Genomic DNA, 18,783 nt, shown 5'->3' on the forward strand with positions numbered 1-18,783 from the left:
CATAATCAATATAGTCAAACATAGCATGTATGGTCGCTCCGAAAATTAGGCCTAATCACACGGTCACAAAATAAGTCCGTCCAAAGGAACTTTATTTAGTAGTGGGAATAAAAGCACTGACCTGACGTCCATTGGTTGCAAGTTTCACCAGATGCAAATTTCAATTTCTCGTCCACCTTTGCGAGATTTGACGAGACTTTCTATTTCATCATCTTCAGTGGTACTCGGTGAGTGTGTTTCAGAAACGAGAAGTAGTTTGGTGACCAGCGTATGATCGCTCGAGCGAAGACATGTGTCATTTTCTTCACACGTCCGTAGTGCATCTGCAATGAATACACCGTGTAAATCCGACACACATTGAGTTGTTGCACATCAACAACATTAGATCCTGCCGACTGCCGTATTGTGAGTTTGTTATGATGTTTTTCGAGCATTTTTTTGTCAGTTAATCAAGACTTTATTTCAATACTGTCGAATACGATTATTTAGCTATCATGTGGGTAGACATTTGTTAACGTGCTTTTTGGGATTAATTTGACCTAAATAAAAATAATAAAAAATAAAATAATAATTATAATATTAATAATAATAATACTAATTAATAGGCCCTACCACAGTACCAGTACTACTACTAACTAAACTATTATTAGTATTAAAATTTTGATAAATTAATTAAATAATAAAGATGTCAATATTTTGGCATAGGCCTATGTCAAGCTTGTCGAAATTTCATGATAAGTAAAATTTACTAGAGTGGGAGTTAAACATGTTAAACCAATGGCCTTCAGCTTAACAACGGCTCAGTTTCAAGTTCGAATCTGATTGAGAGTGTAGGCGCATAACCATAATCCGTAGGGCGTAGCCGTAGGTCTTTGGACTTTGGTTCAAATCCCGCTCTAGTAAATTTTTCTTTACTTGTTCAGGTTGTCATGTTTCATATATCCCTGTTAGGAAACATGAATTAGATTCCCGTGATTTACTGTGATATTGTCAAGAAATTAATTTATCAACAACGCATAATTTAATTATTGTGTGGTGTCATATGCTATGGCCGAGCGAAGCAACCTAAATTAGAGCGGTGGACTCATTTGTTTTATAGAATGCATGCCCATGGTTCGAATCCTACCCTAGCCTAACCTGTTAAATGTTAGTCTAGACACTTGTGTCCTTGACCAAAGCACTTCATCATAATTGCTTCTCTCCACCCAGGATTAGAAATGGGTACCAGTGAGAGCTTGGAATTAACCTGCCATATGGACTGGCATCCTGTCCAGAGGGAGTAGAAATATTCTTAGTCGTTTTTATGTCAAGAAAACTGTATATAAACATGATAAACACTGGAAGAGCCATTTTTGGTCTGGACAGATTTTTTACTTTTTGACAATGCATATTCATGTGAATGTTCCCTCAAGAGAGAATAATCCCTAATAGGAATTACACAATCCGCGAAACTTTACCACAAGCACAGTAGGCCCCCTCACGCTTTTCAAATTCAAATCTTGGGTACAAAAGTTTATTTCACTTTTTGACAATGCATATTCCTATAGTACAGGTTTTCACCATGGATGCGTCGCTAACATCACAGCAGGTCCGTCAGATGTTTATAGACTTTCATGTCAATCATCCGGTCTACAAACATGACTTTGTTCGATCCAGCTCCACAATTCCTCTGGATGATCCAACGCTACTCTTTGCTAATGCTGGCATGAATCAGGTAAATCAATGGGCCGATACAAGCAAAGTGCATGCAGATACGTGCAAATTTTGGTTGATCTGACATCGTGCTTCGGCCAAACATCAACAAATTTGGGTCCATAATGCCAGTTACGAAAAATCCTGATTAATTTGATTGAAAATGCATGGCAAATTTTGCAGAATTTTTTATTCGTTTCTTGTCTGGTCAAAACGAATTTTGGTATTATGTGGAAACCCCATGGCTTGTGTACTGTGGACTCGGTCTCCACAGTCTCCTGTGGTGTTTTGTGGCAAGGGCCTGTTGGACAGGAGAGTATATGCATATTAAACGGTTAAGCATATTAAACGGTATTTGACATTGTTTGCTTTCTCACTCTCATTTTACTTTTGTTTTTGTTGTCGGCAAACACCTTTTTATTATTTCTCAATTTCTTATAATTTTTGTTATTATTGGTATTATTATTATTATGCAATTGGTATTCTCATCATTGTTGGCTTCATCATGTCTGTCTTTGTTGTAATTTTCTGTCCGTTCGTTCTTGTCCCCGTTTATTGTCTGTTCCCAGGCATCCCTACATAAGCCTCGGCTTCCAGATGATGCCTCCATACTCTATTTATGTTTTTCTCACCCTCATTATATAGCTTTGCTTATTGGTTAATCCTTAAAAAACATTGTTTGTACTCTTTTTTTTTCATGAAGTATGGAAATAAATATAATTTTGAATTGAATTGAATTGAAAGCTGTATATTTTTTCTTTTACAGTTCAAGTCCATCTTCACTGGAACGGTTGATCCAAACAGTGATATGGGAAGACTGAAGCGTGTTGTGAACAGCCAGAAATGTATCCGTGCCGGGGGCAAACACAACGATCTCGACGACGTGGGCAAAGACTCGTACCATCATACCTTCTTTGAGATGCTGGGAACGTGGTCCTTTGGAGACTACTTTAAGGTTTGTCTACTTGAGTGTTTTATTCTTTCGTTCACTTCAACCTACCTCAACTAATAAAATTGCCTCAATAGAGGAAGGGTAAACCTATGGTATTTACTCCAAAAATTAATGATCATAAAAACAAACTTGATAAGAAGCACTGCAGCTGTTGATAAGGTACAATATTTGGAGAAACAATTCCCTTTGAACAGTGGAATGTGGTTTTAGAGAGAGGGGTTCAAAATATTTTAATCTGAGAAACATTTGTGCATAAAATACTTCCCAGATTTTGTACTCAAATTACGGATTAGTCTTCCTGGGGGGACAAGACCAGTCCAGATTTTCTGCAATATCTCAATAACGCTACCACCTTTTGAAAGTAAATGTTCACAGGTTAGTTGTAGTGTGTATATCTACATTTATATTTGATGAAAAGAATCAAATAATCTGATGGTTTTCCCAAGTGGCTGTGAGTGAACTAAATTTTGAAATGTATTTGGGGCAAATTTGTTTGAGGGAATTTCCCCCAAAAGCTAGCTAACACATTTCTAAATCTGAAGAAATTTTAAGATGCACTTTTTAAATCTTTTATACCTGTGCGCAGCTAGAGTGTTGTAAGATGTCGTGGGATCTGATGACAGAAGTATACAAGCTTCCCATTGACCGGCTCTACGTCACGTACTTCGGTGGCGACAAAGATGCAGGTCTGGAACCAGACTTGGAAACCAGACAGATCTGGCTGGATCTTGGGTAAGCATCGTTTTGGGATGTGTAGTGTGCGGAAAGCATAGTGTGTGAATAATGGCAGGACTTGAAATCAGCACTGGACCACAGGCCCCAAGTCAGCGTTTTTTTAATCATCGGGCTTGTAAACTTACAATCTGACAAATCCAGTGGTCTATTTTTTTTTAAAGTATTACCCATAAAGACAAATGAGATAAATCAAATACAGTTTAGTTGTGACACTGTGAAGATGCTTTATTTTCTGTTCGTTTTGATTGTGGTCTTGCACTAAATTTTGTTGGTTCAATAAAAGTATTTGAGCTCCAAGCCTTAGATATGTCCCCGTGGATATGTCCCCGAATTTGAGCTCTGAGTTGAATTAGCCAAAGTCCTGGGGGGGGGAAAATGTGTGAATTTGAATGCAAGTTAATGAAATTGAATAAATTCTTGCTGAAAATGGCCGGGAAAATGTATAGTAATAGTCAAACCTAATTATACTCTCCATCCAAAACTTCAAACATATCTTACACTTTGATGTGTTTCCTGTTTGCCCTTCTAGCCTGCCAACAGAGCGAGTCATGCCATTCGGCATGAAAGATAACTTTTGGGAGATGGGGACGACCGGACCCTGCGGACCGTGCACTGAGATCCATTACGATCGAGTAGGAGGGGGCAGAGATGCTTCAGAGTACGTCAACATGGACGACCCCAACGTGCTGGAACTCTGGAATTTGGTGTTCACACAGTTCAACAGGTCTGATTCTAACATTGTTTAATAATAATAATAATAATAATAATAATAATAATAATAATAACAATAACATATTTGCAAAAAATAGTTAATGGCCTGACATTTCGACCCAAGCAGAGACTTTCTCGAAGGCTAATTGACAACACAACTAACATAAACAGGTAACTAAGTGAAACATAAGCAGTGAAGTGGAAATACATGAATGGGGTTAGAAAGCATGCCTAAAAAAGCAAGGGGTAAACAACTAATAGGGGACAAAAGTGGGGGGGGTTGAAGGGAAGCAACTGGCTTGACGGTAAGAAGATGGAAACACAAAGGACAATATCAAGGGTGGGACGAGGTGGGGAAAAAAAAGTAATTAATTAGTGAATGAGGTGCAGGCTAAAAGGGGAAAATCTGTGGGGAAAAGGGAGATGGCAAAACAAAAGGTTTATTAATCGTTTCCTTCTTGGATGTTCAGACCATGGGGTTGAATGGTCTGAATGCCAAATTTGTACCGAATTGCTTTATAAATGTCATTACATTTTTTTAAGTTTTGTGTTGCGCATGGGGGCTCTTGCATGTGGCTTCTAAAATTGAATAACACTGTACACAGTTCTTGCTGTGCCTGGGAAATTTTGTCTGTCTCTAATTGTAGTTGTTGCAACAACTAGGTAGATGTAATTATGGAAATGTAGACTATTGGTCTGTGTAGTGAACGTAAAATAAGTGGAATTGTCCCAATAATTGAAAGTTATGTTTGAATATCTGTGTAACACTAGGGAGCAAGATGGATCATTGAGGTTGCTGCCCAAGAAGAACTGTGACACTGGCATGGGACTGGAGCGTATCCTCTCTGTCATACATGACAAGGACTCCAACTACGACACCGATCTCTTCTCGCCTTTCTTTGATGCTGTTCAACAGGTAAGAGTAACCCCTAAACCCAGTTTGGCAACTTTCCCAGAGCAGGCCTGGAATTACACACAGGCCATGGCCACCGATGCCCCTGGTATTTTAGGGTGGCACGGTTGGCTTGTGCGTAAAGCGCTCGCCTCTCACCAAGGTGACCCCGGTGCGATTCCCGGTCGGGGCCATATGTGAGTTGAGTTGTGCGTTGGTTCTCTGCTGTGCCGCGAGGGTTTTCCAGACTATCCGGTTCTCCTCCCTCAGGAAAAAATCAAACACTTTCGATCTTGGCTGTGCTCCGTGGTCATAATGGGTTGATGTGGCTGGCAGCTGAATGCGCCCTTGCATGCCTGCTTCTCGAACACGTTGTAGCCGCGTCTTTCGCAATTCAGCTCTTAGCTGCGAGTAAGGACGATTAGCCCCCCAAATTATTATATTATTATTATTGGCCTTCATGGTGCCCCTCCAGATTTTCCAATTGTAGTGCCCTTTGCAAAATGAATATAAACAGTGAAACCTTATATTACTTTTTAATTCTTCAAAATGTTGTTCATTAAGCCTTCGAGAGAGACTCTCTGCTAGGGTTGAAACCTCAGGCCGTTAACTATTTTTTGCATTTATTACCTTATCCTTTTGGATGGTAAGCAGTTTGGAAAATAAATTTTTTATTTTTTATTAATAGGCAACTGGAACCCGACCATACACTGGTAAGTTGGGTGCTGAGGACACCGATGGTGTAGACATGGCGTATCGAGTTGTTGCTGATCATATCCGCACACTGACCATTGCTCTCTCTGATGGAGGTCGACCTGATAATGTTGGAAGAGGGTAGGTACACTGCTACTTGTAACTGAGTGTAGTATTTTTCAAGACGGGCTTCAAGGTGGAATTCAGTTTTGTGGGGTGTCATGACAGAGCGGATAAGAGCACCGAACTCGAGCTCTGCGGTTCTGATTAGCAGAGTGTGAGTTCTAGTTCTAATTGTTTCTGAGTGTAATATATTCTAAGAGGGGCTCCAAGGTGGGGCTCCAATGTGGAGTTCAGTTTTGTGATGTGTCACGGCTGAGCCAATAATAAAACCAAACTTACTCTGGTGTTTCTGATAAGCAAAGTGTGGGTTCGAGTCCCAGTCATGTTACCTTGGTCCTTGAGGAAGACACTTTACCATTATTGCTGCGTCCTTTGGATGGTCCCGTGTTTTGTGTAATGCACGTAAAATAACCCAGTGCACTTATTGTAAAGAGAAGGGGTTGGCCCGGTGTTTTGAGAAAGAAAAAACAATTGAACAAGACGGTTTTCCATCAAACTGTTGAAGGAGGTTGTGCATTGTTCTGTTTATTTACCTCATTCTCATTGCTTGTTTGTTCTCCATTTAGCTATGTCCTGAGACGCATTCTCCGCAGGGGTATTCGCTTCGCAGCGGAGAAGCTCAAAGCCAAGCCAGGATTCTTTGCCAGCCTTGTCAATGTGGTCGTTGACATTTTGGTAGGTGTAGTAACTTGTGTATGCTTTTTTATTGGTCTTTCAGAAGAGGTTTGCAGTAGCACCATGTGTAAAACCTCTTTAAAGGCAGTGGACACTATTGGTAATTACTCAAAATAATTATTAGCATAAAACCATACTTGGTAACAAGCAATGGGGATAGGTTGATAGTATAAAACATTGTGAGAAATGGCTCTCTCTGAAGTGACGTAGTTTTCGAGAAAGAAGTATTTTTCCACGAATTTGATTTCAAGACCTCAGATTGAGAATTTGAGGTCTCAAAATCAAGCATCTGAAAGCACACAACTTTGTGTGACAAGGGTGTTTTTTCTTTCATTATTATCTCGAAACTTCGACGACCGATAGAGCTCACATTTTCACAGGTTTGTTATTTCATGCATATGTTGAGATACAGCAAGTGAGAAGACTGGTCTTTGACAATTACCAATTGTGTCCAGTGTTGGTTCTGAAAAGAACCGGTGGTTAACAACTCAATTTTTTCGATCAGTATGCTCTGATCGTCTTCTGGAGGATGCTGGACTCTGTTGCTGGATGCTGCTTAAGTACTGTCTTGGAGATTAACTGGGAGTTGGGCTTGGCTTGGGCTTCCAGTGAACTAGGATAGATAGATAAGCTGGGGTTTTGTTTTGTTTTTGACCATTTGAAAGCCAGATAAGCTGCTCCGTCTTGTGTTCAGGAAATCACAGTATTATATATCTGCTTAAGATGTGTTTTTTATATATTTCTTGTATGTTTGATCATATAGGGTTTGCATGTATTTCACATTCAACTTTCTCTTATGCAGTAAAGATGTGTATTTTTTTCTTGTTTTCTTGTATCTATGCATTTAATACCCATTCAAGTACCTCTTTGAAGAAAAATCTAAGGTTTTCTTTGTGCACTTTCAGGAGGATGTAGGTGGATTAAAAAAGTGGTTGGTTTGTACCCTTGTGAAAACCTGTAAATGACCCCGAAGGTTCAACCATTTTTTTCTCCCTCCCATCATTCTGCAGGGAGATGCCTTCCCAGAGACCACCAAAGATCCCCAACTCGTCATGGATATCATCAACGAAGAGGAAGCGCAGTTTCTCCAGACGCTCTCCAGAGGGCGCCGTGTGCTTGAGCGAACCATCAACAAGCTGGGACCAGATGTTAAAGTGCTGCCAGGTACAATGACGTGTCTAAACACATTGCTTGTTTGTTGATTTGTTAAGATGGTCTTTCCATCAAGGCAACTTAACAAACCCTCACAGGGGGATATGAACACCCAGCTGGCAACAGCTTATACATGTAGATAAGGTCTTGATAGCAGGTTTTCCTTGTTGATTTTTGTGAAATTTATTTTAGATATAATAGCAAGAAATTCAAGTTATCTATGAAATCCAGTTGATTTCTGCACATTTCTTCATTACTGATTATGGCATGTCATAGCCAAGCAGTCAAGTGCACCGGACTCAAGCTCTGGTGTTTCTAGTCAGCAAAGTGTTGGTTTCAGTTGCTGTCTTGACACCGGAATATGGTCGTACCTTTTCGCAGTCATTTGGACACCCCATTTTTCGCACAGATCCCAGTAAATCACCTTGGCCAATTTGTCTTGTCTTCCTTTGTACTCTGTCTGGGCCAACTTACTACACTCGCTAACAATATGTTATACAGTCTCCTCTGCCTGATTACTCGTTCTACGTATTATTATTATTATTTTAGGGCATTGTGCATGGCGTCTGTACGACACCTATGGTTTCCCAGTTGATTTGACTTCACTAATGATGGAAGAGAAGGGAATGACAATAGACATGGCTGGGTACGAGGAACAAAAGAAGGGTGCTCAGGTAAGCCACTAAAGCGGAATATTTAAATTTGTATAGGAAATTTGTTTCTTAGGACTTGAATTTTTACCATTTTACATTAAGTTTTGGTGGAGCAAAGAAAGTTTGACTGCAGCAGAACTTCCTCCGGATTAACGTGCAAGCACTCTCCAATTGAGCTTTCTGACCCTAATATTGGTTGTCTCCCTACTATGTCCATAACTTAGTTTAGCAGATGCCAGTCAAAAGCCGATCGGCCTTTAGCTGTTGTAAGGCAAATGAGAGCAGTCTTCAAAAAGAAGAAGAAAAAAAACACCAACACATGACAAACGCAACAACAACATTAAAAATGTTTATATGTTGAAACTGCATAATTTTTATTTTTATACTTTTTTTAAAATTTCTTTACACTTTTGAATCTGGTCCTGTAAAAATTCCAAGCATCAAGCCCTGTGGTCTTGCGGATTTCCCCCAGAATTTGAGCCGTGCTGATGTATGACATTCTACATTTGTTATCATTCCAACTTTGTTCTCAGATCTTGTCTCAAGGTAAAGGGTCCGGAGTTGACAACACCATCAGTCTTGATGTCCACGCCATTAACGAGCTACAAGAGAAGAAAAAAGTACCTCCAACTAACGACAAAGTCAAGTACAACTACACAAGTGACGCTAAGGGAAACTACCGTAAGTCGTAGAGCCTACCTAGGGCATAGAAACTTATATCGTTTTACATAACTATATTACTTTTAAGTGAAATGTTCTCAAGATTCTTTATACATTTGAAAGCTGCTGTAGGCCTCTAACCAAAAGTTTGTTTTGCCAACAATTGCGGGGGTGTCGTGGTCGAGCGGATAAGAGCATCGGACTCATGTTCTGGTGGTTCATTGGGATTTGGGTTCGAATTCCAGTCATGACACTTGTGTTCTTGAGCAAGACGCTCAACCAAAAGCTTCTTTCCCCCCGGGGGTAAATTAGGTACCTGTGAGGGCAGAGATGGTTTAGGTGAATGATTAGCTTGGAGCGAGGGAACTCGTAGCACCGACTGTATCCCAGGGAGATGGTTTAAGAAATTAAATATGTGGCCCAGTGGCCAGGGGTAATAATGTCAGGAGCACTTTGATACGCACTTCGGGCTATGATAAAGCGCTATAAAAAAATTGATTATTATTAATTGTAAACATATACCCTCCCTTTACTAGCTGGTGAGCTTTGCAGTCGTTTGTTTTAAAATAATATTTCCAAAATTTGTTTGCAGAGTTTGAGTCTTGTGTCGGTACCGTCATCGCGCTGCGTAAGGACCGTCAGTTTGTTGAGGAAGTCCGTGGTGGCGAGGAGTGCGGTATTCTACTGGACCAGACGTGTTTCTACGCAGAGTCTGGAGGGCAGATATACGACGAGGGCTTTATGGAAAAAGAAGACAATGCTGTAAGTGACTTGAGCAGAGACTAATTCAGGATCAAATTTCATAAAGCTGCTTAAGCACAAAATGTAGCTAAGCGCAACAAAACTTTGCTTACCAGAACAAGGTTACCAGCCAAACTACTATGTCACGTGTACATTTTGTGACAGGTAGCCTGCTCAATTCTAATTCTTAAGCAATATCTTCTTCTATGAAATCTATGAAATTGGATCCAGGTAGTAATTTGTGGTTAGGTCAACAAACCCACTCTCAGAGCCGCATTAAATTTTGTGAAATGAGTAAAACAATTATTTTTGATCTTGTGAATGCAAAACTCAATGTTTGAAAATAGTCAAATCAAAGTTGTTGTTGCTCTGAAAGCTTTATCTGTATTTTATGTAATTAGTTAGTCTAAGAACTTGTCCTGTGTTGCTCAACTAATATTCCCTGGTTCACTCTCTCACTTACCAGCTGTTTTCCATCTGTTACAGGATATTGAGTTCAGGGTTACCAATGCTCAGGTCAAAGGTGGCTATTGCCTTCACATCGGGAAGGTGTCTACTGTGGATGCTGATGGCTCTATCAAGGTCGGGGACCGGCTGAAACTTGCAATTGATGAGGTACATTTTCCAGGGGACCATGGAAGTATTTGTAAATCCGTGCATACAAATGCTACCTTTTTAGCATTAGCCACATAATAATGAGCTCTTTGTATACATTTGGTTACTGGAACCCCCTACTTGTTTCAATCCTATAGTTGTAGATATATACCATAAAACTAACCTGTGAAAACCTGCAATTTTTTTAAATTGTTTTTTTTAATGAAAACCTTTCTGTCCAACTTGATTTCGGGCTAGTATAGTCTCCGTTGTTTTGTCATCAATGCTTTGAGGAACTAATGGGTGTGAAACTCAGACCCAAGTCAAGTTTTAGTGTTGATCACCAGAAATGATTTATTGTAATGTTTCAGGTACGGCGGAGGCCCGTCATGAACAACCACACCGGAACACACGTTTTGAACTTTGCCCTGCGCCAGGTACTCGGGGAGGCTGACCAGAAAGGATCATTGGTGGCGCCAGACAGGCTACGTTTTGACTTCACTGCTAAGGTGAGTACCTCAACGTCCAGAACGTAATTAGTGATAATAGGTTTATTGACCCGTGTCAGAGACTAAAGTGTTGTGAAGATAGTCGCATGTTGTGGCCGAGCAGCCAAGTGCACTGGACATGAACCCTGGTGTTTCTGATCAGCAAAGTGTGGATTCAAGTCCTGGGCCCAATTTCATAGAGCCACTAAGCACAAAAATTTGCTTAGCATGAAATTTCTCTTCCTTGATAAAAACAGGATTACCAACCAAATTTCCACGTGATTTTCAGGATGAGCAAACAACAGCTGAATACCAGTAACAAGCAATATTTGGTTGGTAATCCTGTTTTTATCAAGGAAGAAGTTTCATGCTGTGCAAATTTGTGTGCTTAGCAGCTCTATGAAATTGAGCCCTGGTCTTGACACTCCTTCAATGCATAATTCCATCTAATGAATAGCTAGATTGACTTGATGTTGTTGCGGGTCAACTGACACATATAGTTGGATATCATCTGCATTGCAATGATAAGATAAAAATAATTTGGCAAAACACTGTCCTCAAGCAAAACCATTATTGCTTCGTCCTTGGTACAACCAGCGGAATATCTGCCAGTTTGAACACTCAAAAACTTGTTTCAACAAAACAACAGACAGCGCAAGTACTAAAAACAACCTAATTTCTAGGGATATTTATATGAATCCTTATTCGACTTATCTTTCCAACCGTATTCATTTCATAAGATTTGATAAGATTTTATAGCCCGAAGTACCCAATCCAGAGGCAATGTGCCCCTTTAAGATTAGCCTTGGCTGTGAAACTTAGCCCTCTTCTTTTATGCACTCCTTCAAACCATCCTCTCTTGTTGATCTCATCTCCTCAGGGCGCCATGACATCCAAGCAAGTGAAGGAGACGGAGCGTATCGCCAATGAAGTCGTAGCTAAAGCTGATAAGATCTACACCATGAACACTCCACTGGCACAGGCCAAGGCCATTCAGGGTCTACGTGCCGTATTCGACGAGGTAGGTCAATATTAATTTTGGTTTTACCCTTACACCAATCAAAGGCATATAATTCGGGTGAGATTCGGTTCTAGAGCAGATGTCTTACCTAAAGACCGCTGAGGTTGCCCGGTAGCTAGAGGCAGTTCGGACCCTGTATTTTCAGCAGTGGGTACCGCAATGATTTAATAGATGTTAAATTTGCATCGGGGATAAAGAATATAAATTTGGGTCTCGCCCTTGCATCGCTGTGTGTTAGCCCTGTATTACTCAGTACTTTCTTGAAGTAGGTCTTAAAGAACGAGGGAAATTTCAAATTCAACTTTGTGATAAGCTCATTTCCAATAGATAGAGTCCTCATGAGTGGAGTCAGAATTTCAAATCTCTAACTTCATGTTAAAATGGTGTAAATTGCAGTTGTATTTGATAACCTTCAATTGCAAAATTTGTCAACATCAAAATCATCCGATGACATCATCCTGAAAAAAAGGGTCTGTCAGTACATTTTTGTAAGGGGATGGATTGGTTCATTTCTTACTCTAATGATATTCGATCAAAAGTGCCTTGAATTTTACATATTAAATGTAAAACTGCATATTTGTTGAAATCTAATGACGTTGTGATTGAAATTGTGATTTGAAAATGTCAGAAAAGAACGGAAACACCCCTGTAAAAACATGGAAGTACATGTACATGTAACAAAGACACCTCTTACTAGCCTTTCAGTCAGTCTTACTATATATATATAATTGTTCAGCCTTCAAACAAGACTCTTCTAGGGTCGAAACGTCATGCCAGTTACTATTTTATGTGGATAGATGGCACTGTACAAATGCTATAACTATTATTCATATATTTGATTCAAAGCCATTGGACACTTCCTGTAAACAGTATTGTCCAAGGCCCACACTTCGTGTATCACAACTTATATCTAAAATATAAAACCTGTGAAAATTTAGGCTAAATCGGTCATCGGAGTCGGGAGAAAATAATGGGAAAACCCACCCTTGTTTCCGCACGTTTCGCCGTGTCATGACATTTGTTTAAAATAAATTCGTAATGAAATTGTTTTAATGTTTTCTCAAAAAGTAAAGCATTTCGTGGAATAATATTTCAAGAGAAGTCTTTCACCATTACCTTCTGTAAACCCTGTAAGTTATTTGTAAAAACAAATTCTGTACCGAAAGTGTCCAATGGCTTTAAGCTTTTGACAAACCTTTGTTTTTTCATTGAGTAAAGGTGTATCCTGATCCAGTACGTGTGGTGTCCGTTGGAGTTCCAGTTGAAGACTTAGTGGCCGACCCTACTGGACCCGCTGGCTCTAAGACCTCTGTGGAGTTCTGCGGTGGCACGTAAGGTTTCATAGATTATGATAATGATGTATGAAATACAATGTGGGGTTCTCGAAAGGTTTTTCTCAAATAACGTTACTACCATATGAGGTAGAAGGTAGGGTTCTCTAAAGGTCTTTACCAGAACTTTGGGGCATTCTGGACCTAAATGTTGAGGTTTGGCTGGAGCGAGGTGGAAGGCCAGGTGGAAGGCGAGGAAAGATACTGCGCAAACCAGACTGCCCCAAAAGTTGCCTTGTAAAATCTCACATGGTGATACAATAGTCATTAAGATAAGGAGCCATTTTGAAAGAGTATGTGAGACAAGAGCTGAGTATTAAATTTTGTTTTGTATTTTCTACAGACATTTGCAGAACAGTGGGCACATCGGCAGCTTTGTAATCACCACTGAAGAGGCCATTGCTAAAGGAATACGACGTATTGTTGCAATCACGGGAGAGGATGCTGATAAGGTAAACATTGTATATATCTCTGCAAATTTTATTTTGAGGAAAACTTATGCGCACAACATTTAAAAGTGTAACAAATTGGTATGGTTGAAAAAAGAATTTGGGCTTGCCCTTGACATTATTTCTGCAGAGACCATTAGTTTCTGGTTTTTCATCACAAAGTGCCAAGACTATTCTGTCAGTAAAAATTTCCCAAAAAATAAACAAACATGAAATTAGAGTTTGGGGTGCTACATGTATGTTAACATAGGAGACATTGGAAAGCAGACATGGTTGGTGTCTTATAACAAATTTAACAAATAAAAAGTTTAACAAGGTTGTACCATTCTAGCAAGTTTTCTGTTGAGTCACTTGCAACGCATTCTTTTTCTCCAAAGTTTTGTTCTTGTTTAGGTGTTTTTTTATGAGTCTCTCACGCGTCCTTTATTAAATCAGTTTCCACCTCTTCATTCTTTTCAGGCCATCAGTCGAGGCAAAACTATGGAGAGCTCAATCGAGAAGCTTGCCAAGGAAATCCAAGATAACGGCCAGAACAACCAGAAACTTCTCACAAGAAAAGTGGTTGAGTTGGGCGATGTAAGTGTTCTTGTTTCATTTAGTAGTAATAATAATAATAATAACAGTAGTGGGTCATTGGTTCAAATCCCATCCAACTGATTTGCCTGTGGATTTTTTTTGTTCACAGAACCCGGGAAGGTACTGTGTTTACAGTGCATTATGCAAATCGTTATAAGGGTAAAACAAGTTTTTTATAAAAATAGTATCTATTAAATAGTGGCTTCTTATAATAGCGCTCAAATCTGACACTCAATGGCGCTCAAACATTCAGTATTTTTCCTGCAAGGTGTGTGGAGCTACAATTTTGGAGTATGATACCCTTTACAAAGCACCATGTGATGGTTCACAAGGTGCTGTGGCACATTATGACACATTATTCAAATCAGGGCGAACCCCTTCTCTTTTCGTAGGTGCACTGTGCTCTTTTGTGTGCAATTATGGTTCAGTGCCCTACTCAAGGGCACAAGAATCACGACAAGAAATTAAACCCTCGGTTTCCTCCTGACAACACCAGAGCTGTGAACTAGATCGCTCGGCCACAACACGCCACAGATGACCATGTTTGACTGGTGTGTTTTGTTTGATGGGGAAAAAAGCTAAGAAATAATTTTTTTTCTCCTTAATATGCAGGATTTGAACATCGCCATCGTACAGCAATGGAAGAAAGACGAGCTACGTATCCGACTGAAAGAATTGAAGAAGATCATGGATGACATGGATAAAGCACGCAAAGCTGCTTTGGTTCAAACTGTAAGTACTTGCGCAATATCCCTGTATTTTTGACAGAAAATTTCTAGAGAAATTTCCCTGAAAATGTATTCTGATGAACAAATTTAGAAAATCTCCCAGAATGTGGAAACTATTTCCCTTATATGTTTGAATGTAATTCTATTTGTCTCTTTAATTTCACAGGTAAGCAAGTAAACTGGGCAGCCAGCTTGCGCGTTCACCATGAATTTGCATTGTACGTCATTCATTGGCCTAATTTAACACTGGAAAATTAGTATGCCTTCTTGTGAGCTTATGGTTGGCAGCACTGTGAAATGTAAAGTCATGCAGTAAGCACATAAAAGGCCATTAAGCAGCTCTAAGAAATTGGCCCAAGGTGAAAACACTATGCCTTTAAAACAGAGTAGAGCCAGAGTAGGATGCTAGGTGGCAGCAGACTTGCCAGGTAAATCCATTTTGAGTTTGGTAATGTGCACATGCTCAAACAAAGTTTACCTGGTAAGTCTGCTTCCAACTAACGTTCAATGGTCTTCTATTCACCAATTTTATTCAACAACAAATGACGGAAAATTTTCTTAATTTTTCTATCAGGCAAAGGAAGCTGCCAAGCAGATGATTGTAGATTCTCCCGATGTGCTATTCGTGGTGGCCAAGATGGTGGCAGGTGCACCAGCGAAAGCTTTGGACGGCGCCCTCAAGGAATTCAAGTCCGGCTTACCGAACACGCCAGCCATCTTGTTTAGCGTTGACAACGAGATCGGGAAGATTCTTTGCATGGCTCAAGTTCCCAAGGTAAGAAAAGTTTAAAGCGTAGATATATACATTAAAACCCTTGGTACTTACTCCCCAAAAAATGACCAATACGCACTGCAGCTTTTGATTTTGAGAGGTGGTTTTTAGAGAAAGGAAATTCAAACACATTCCAATCTTACAAGCTCTGCATGAAACGTTTCTCAGATTGTATGTTCCAATTGTGGATTATTCTTCCTGCGTGGACAAAACCGATCAAGATTTTTGGCAATATCATAAAAACGCTACCACCTTTTGAAGTGAAATTTTGTGGTATATATAAGGGTTCCAATTACCAAACTGAAGTCTCCTGAAGATGACTAGAGCAAGCCAGTCAAAATGTTGAGACCAATTAACAACTCGCTCCTTGGTAGTGCAGTTAAGAAGGATCCTATTATAAGCTAATGTAATAGTCCCAGCCAATTTTCTACCTTCCGCCCAGGTAGTAGTTAAACAGTAGGAAAGTGCTTTTCCGAACTGAGAAGTCTCCGAAAAAATCCAATAAAAATCTACTCCGCGGTAGTGGAAAGTATGGCAAGACAGTTAGTTCTCCAGAGAACACACTCTACCTGGCAAGTAGATACACACATTGTGTTACCGCAAACTAAATATATATACACAATCCCTTTAATCGAACTATCACAAAATATAGATAGAGTTTCCTTATAAATTAGATGCCAATTTCTTCATTACGTGTCACTCGCTACGAGCTATGAGCAGTAGTCACCCTTCTGTCTGCTTCTCCCTTAGGATGTGGTCAGCAAGGGTCTGAAGGCCAACGAGTGGGTCAAGCAGGTCACCGAGGTCATCAACGGGAAGGGAGGCGGCAAGGAGCTATCTGCACAGGCCACCGGTGACCGCGTTGATGGCATCGAGGAGGCTGTACGACTGGCTAAGGAGTTCGCTCAGCTCAAGCTCGCTAGTTAATGAGATGTTTTAGTTTAGCTCGTCTAACGTCAAGAGTATACTCAGTGTACAATAAAACCAGAACATTGTTCTTTATCCCTGATGCAATTATGACGTCTACTAAATTGTTTGCAGTAACTACTGCAGGATTCGAACTGGCCTCTGGTCACTGGGCATACTCAGTGGTCTAGTTGTTATGATATCCGCGGTGGACGTGGGTTTAAATCCAACTCGAGTAATTTGCGTGTGGAATTCGTTCTGCAAGATTCCAGAATGTATTAAGTTAACAGTGCTTATCACTCAAGGGTGTAGGGTAATACAACAAACTTTACGACCAAATAACTGAAAACTTGTTTTGTGGAAAAGAGATCAGAGTTAACAATTCATGAAATTTTTTGGTGGGATGGAAAATTTGTTCCTTCTTTTTTGTTTGAAATATATAAATATGCAAGGTGAACAGTAATCTAGAATTCGAATTGATGAAATAGAGTAACCAAATTTGAATATCCAATAGACAGGATATTGAGGTCAGGTGGAAGATATTGTTGAAATTGAAAAATGGAAGATTATTTGCGAAATGGTGAAAACCAGAAATTCAAAATACTTCGTCTGTTTGAAGTCGGCAATGACCTTTGATTAATCCCTTTGTTGGAGATCTAATAGTTGAGATGGATCATGAAATGCTCCACACCACTATTTGATTGAAATATTTATGAAAGTCTTGATAAAGTACCTTAAATATTACAATGTATACTCATGAATTGATGAAAACATAATATTTCAATGATTTTTGTAAAACAAGCTTTTTTCTTTTATTTCAAATAAAACATTTCACAATAATGTTTTCTAAGATTAATTATTTGATGAGAAACTAGAATTAGCTTTTGAAAAATGCTCACCAACCAAGAGGATCTATGATATCGATGCAAAAAGTACTTAATAATCTAGGACTTTCGTGAAACTAAATTCGCTCTCAAATTTAAGCGAGCAACTGGGCAAGCCTATAGTGCAGCCAATTGCTACAACAGCCTTAAGTGATGCCTTCCATATGACTTTTTAAAACTCATTTGAAGTCTATTTTTCTCCTTATTTAAGTTTTGTTTTTCCTGTTCAAGTTCTAAGGCATCAATTGCTAGTGGTATTTATAACTAATAAATGTGTTTAATAGGATATGTAATGCACTTACATGTAAGTGTGTGGTTGTAATATGAAAGAACCTTTATTCCCGTCAATTTAATCACGCACATTTCTGTTCCAGGGAATAAGTATTTTATGAGGGAACAAAATATCAATTTAACAAAAAATACTTTTAACCTTTACAGGCTTTGTACAAACCTGTATTGTCGTTAAAGATGCTATGTCAGATTTTTGGCCGATTTTACCCCCAAAATTTTGATTTAAAATTCAATAGGTATTTTGATGGGGGTCGAGAAAGTTACAAGCTTTCATTTGAGCCATTGCTCGAAAAAGTCTGCCAATTATTAGTAGCATTGAAATAAATCGCTCAAAATTAGTTTTTGTCGGGACCAATTCTTATGTGTTTTATAAGAAACGTTTTAAGTTTTTGTCATGGTTCCTGACCGTTAAAAGTAAAAGTTTAACTTTTTTTCGTTAGAGCGGGTGATACTCTTTGAAATACCATTCACTCAAAAAAATTTATTTTTTAATGTTTGGGGCCAAAAATCTTACATAGCATCTTAAAACATGGTCAATAACCAAGTGTTCACCATACAGTACATGAATGTGTACATGCATGTGTACATGCGCGTTAATTTAGGAGTTTATTTTACCAAATAATAAAAAGTACGTTTATTGTCAAAGACGGATAACAAATGTATACCACAGAAGAATAAAATTACAACTTTATAAATGAAAAAAAAAAAATCCAGTTTGCGATTCTGCAATTATGTATTTTATCTTTCAGATTTATTGTCACAAAATAAAAGACTTATGTCAAGTATACTGCATATTCTTTGAGCATAAAATTGAAACTATCAACTGTCTCAAATTTGATAGAAAAATGTATGTCACTTTTTGTCAAAAATATAGTTTTCCAAAACTATAGCTAATTGACCCACAGTGCCTTGTTAAAAAGAAATAGCATCAGTAGTGCCTAAGCCTACTGCGTCGTTTAAGAGCAAAAATGCTGAGCCCAACCCTTGTGCTTTTTTCAATATTTGTCTAAAATTTGATAAAAATGCTGGACAAACCCCCATTGTGATTTTTTCCAATATTTTGG

General features: G+C 39.1%; 1 protein-coding gene across 3 annotated transcripts; it reads left to right on the plus strand.

Annotated features, from left to right (window-relative positions):
* Nucleotides 1–273: 273 nt before the first annotated feature.
* LOC117289223 (alanine--tRNA ligase, cytoplasmic-like) lies at nucleotides 274–17,753 on the plus strand. Of its 3 annotated transcripts, none has more exons than XM_033770238.1 (21): nucleotides 274–405; nucleotides 1,548–1,714; nucleotides 2,459–2,647; nucleotides 3,231–3,376; nucleotides 3,909–4,103; nucleotides 4,862–5,006; nucleotides 5,671–5,816; nucleotides 6,365–6,473; nucleotides 7,484–7,637; nucleotides 8,175–8,299; nucleotides 8,812–8,959; nucleotides 9,531–9,700; nucleotides 10,166–10,294; nucleotides 10,645–10,782; nucleotides 11,642–11,782; nucleotides 13,001–13,113; nucleotides 13,457–13,565; nucleotides 14,022–14,138; nucleotides 14,751–14,870; nucleotides 15,441–15,641; nucleotides 16,389–16,565. In XM_033770238.1, the coding sequence occupies exons 2-21, from the start codon at nucleotides 1,562–1,564 to the stop codon at nucleotides 16,563–16,565; spliced, it is 2,925 nt and encodes a 974-aa protein (XP_033626129.1). In that variant the 5' UTR covers nucleotides 274–405; nucleotides 1,548–1,561. The 3 variants fall into 3 exon arrangements, with proteins under 3 accessions (XP_033626129.1, XP_033626130.1, XP_033626131.1); XM_033770239.1 differs by having other exon boundaries at nucleotides 1,553–1,714; XM_033770240.1 differs by lacking the exon at nucleotides 274–405 and having other exon boundaries at nucleotides 1,562–1,714; nucleotides 16,389–17,753.
* The last annotated feature ends 1,030 nt before the right edge of the window (nucleotides 17,754–18,783 follow it).

The sequence above is a fragment of the Asterias rubens genome, chromosome 4 (genome assembly GCF_902459465.1).
Source record: "Asterias rubens chromosome 4, eAstRub1.3, whole genome shotgun sequence".
In the NCBI taxonomy this organism is placed as follows: Eukaryota; Metazoa; Echinodermata; class Asteroidea; order Forcipulatida; family Asteriidae; genus Asterias; species Asterias rubens.

Excerpts from the sequence above, each read along its gene's own strand:
- LOC117289223 (XM_033770238.1), top strand. The coding sequence starts at position 1,562 with ATGGATGCGTCGCTAACATCACAGCAGGTCCGTCAGATGTTTATAGAC. Across the intron at positions 8,300-8,811 it reads AACAAAAGAAGGGTGCTCAG|ATCTTGTCTCAAGGTAAAGG; the intron begins GTAAGCCACTAA and ends CTTTGTTCTCAG. Across the intron at positions 10,783-11,641 it reads GTTTTGACTTCACTGCTAAG|GGCGCCATGACATCCAAGCA; the intron begins GTGAGTACCTCA and ends TCATCTCCTCAG.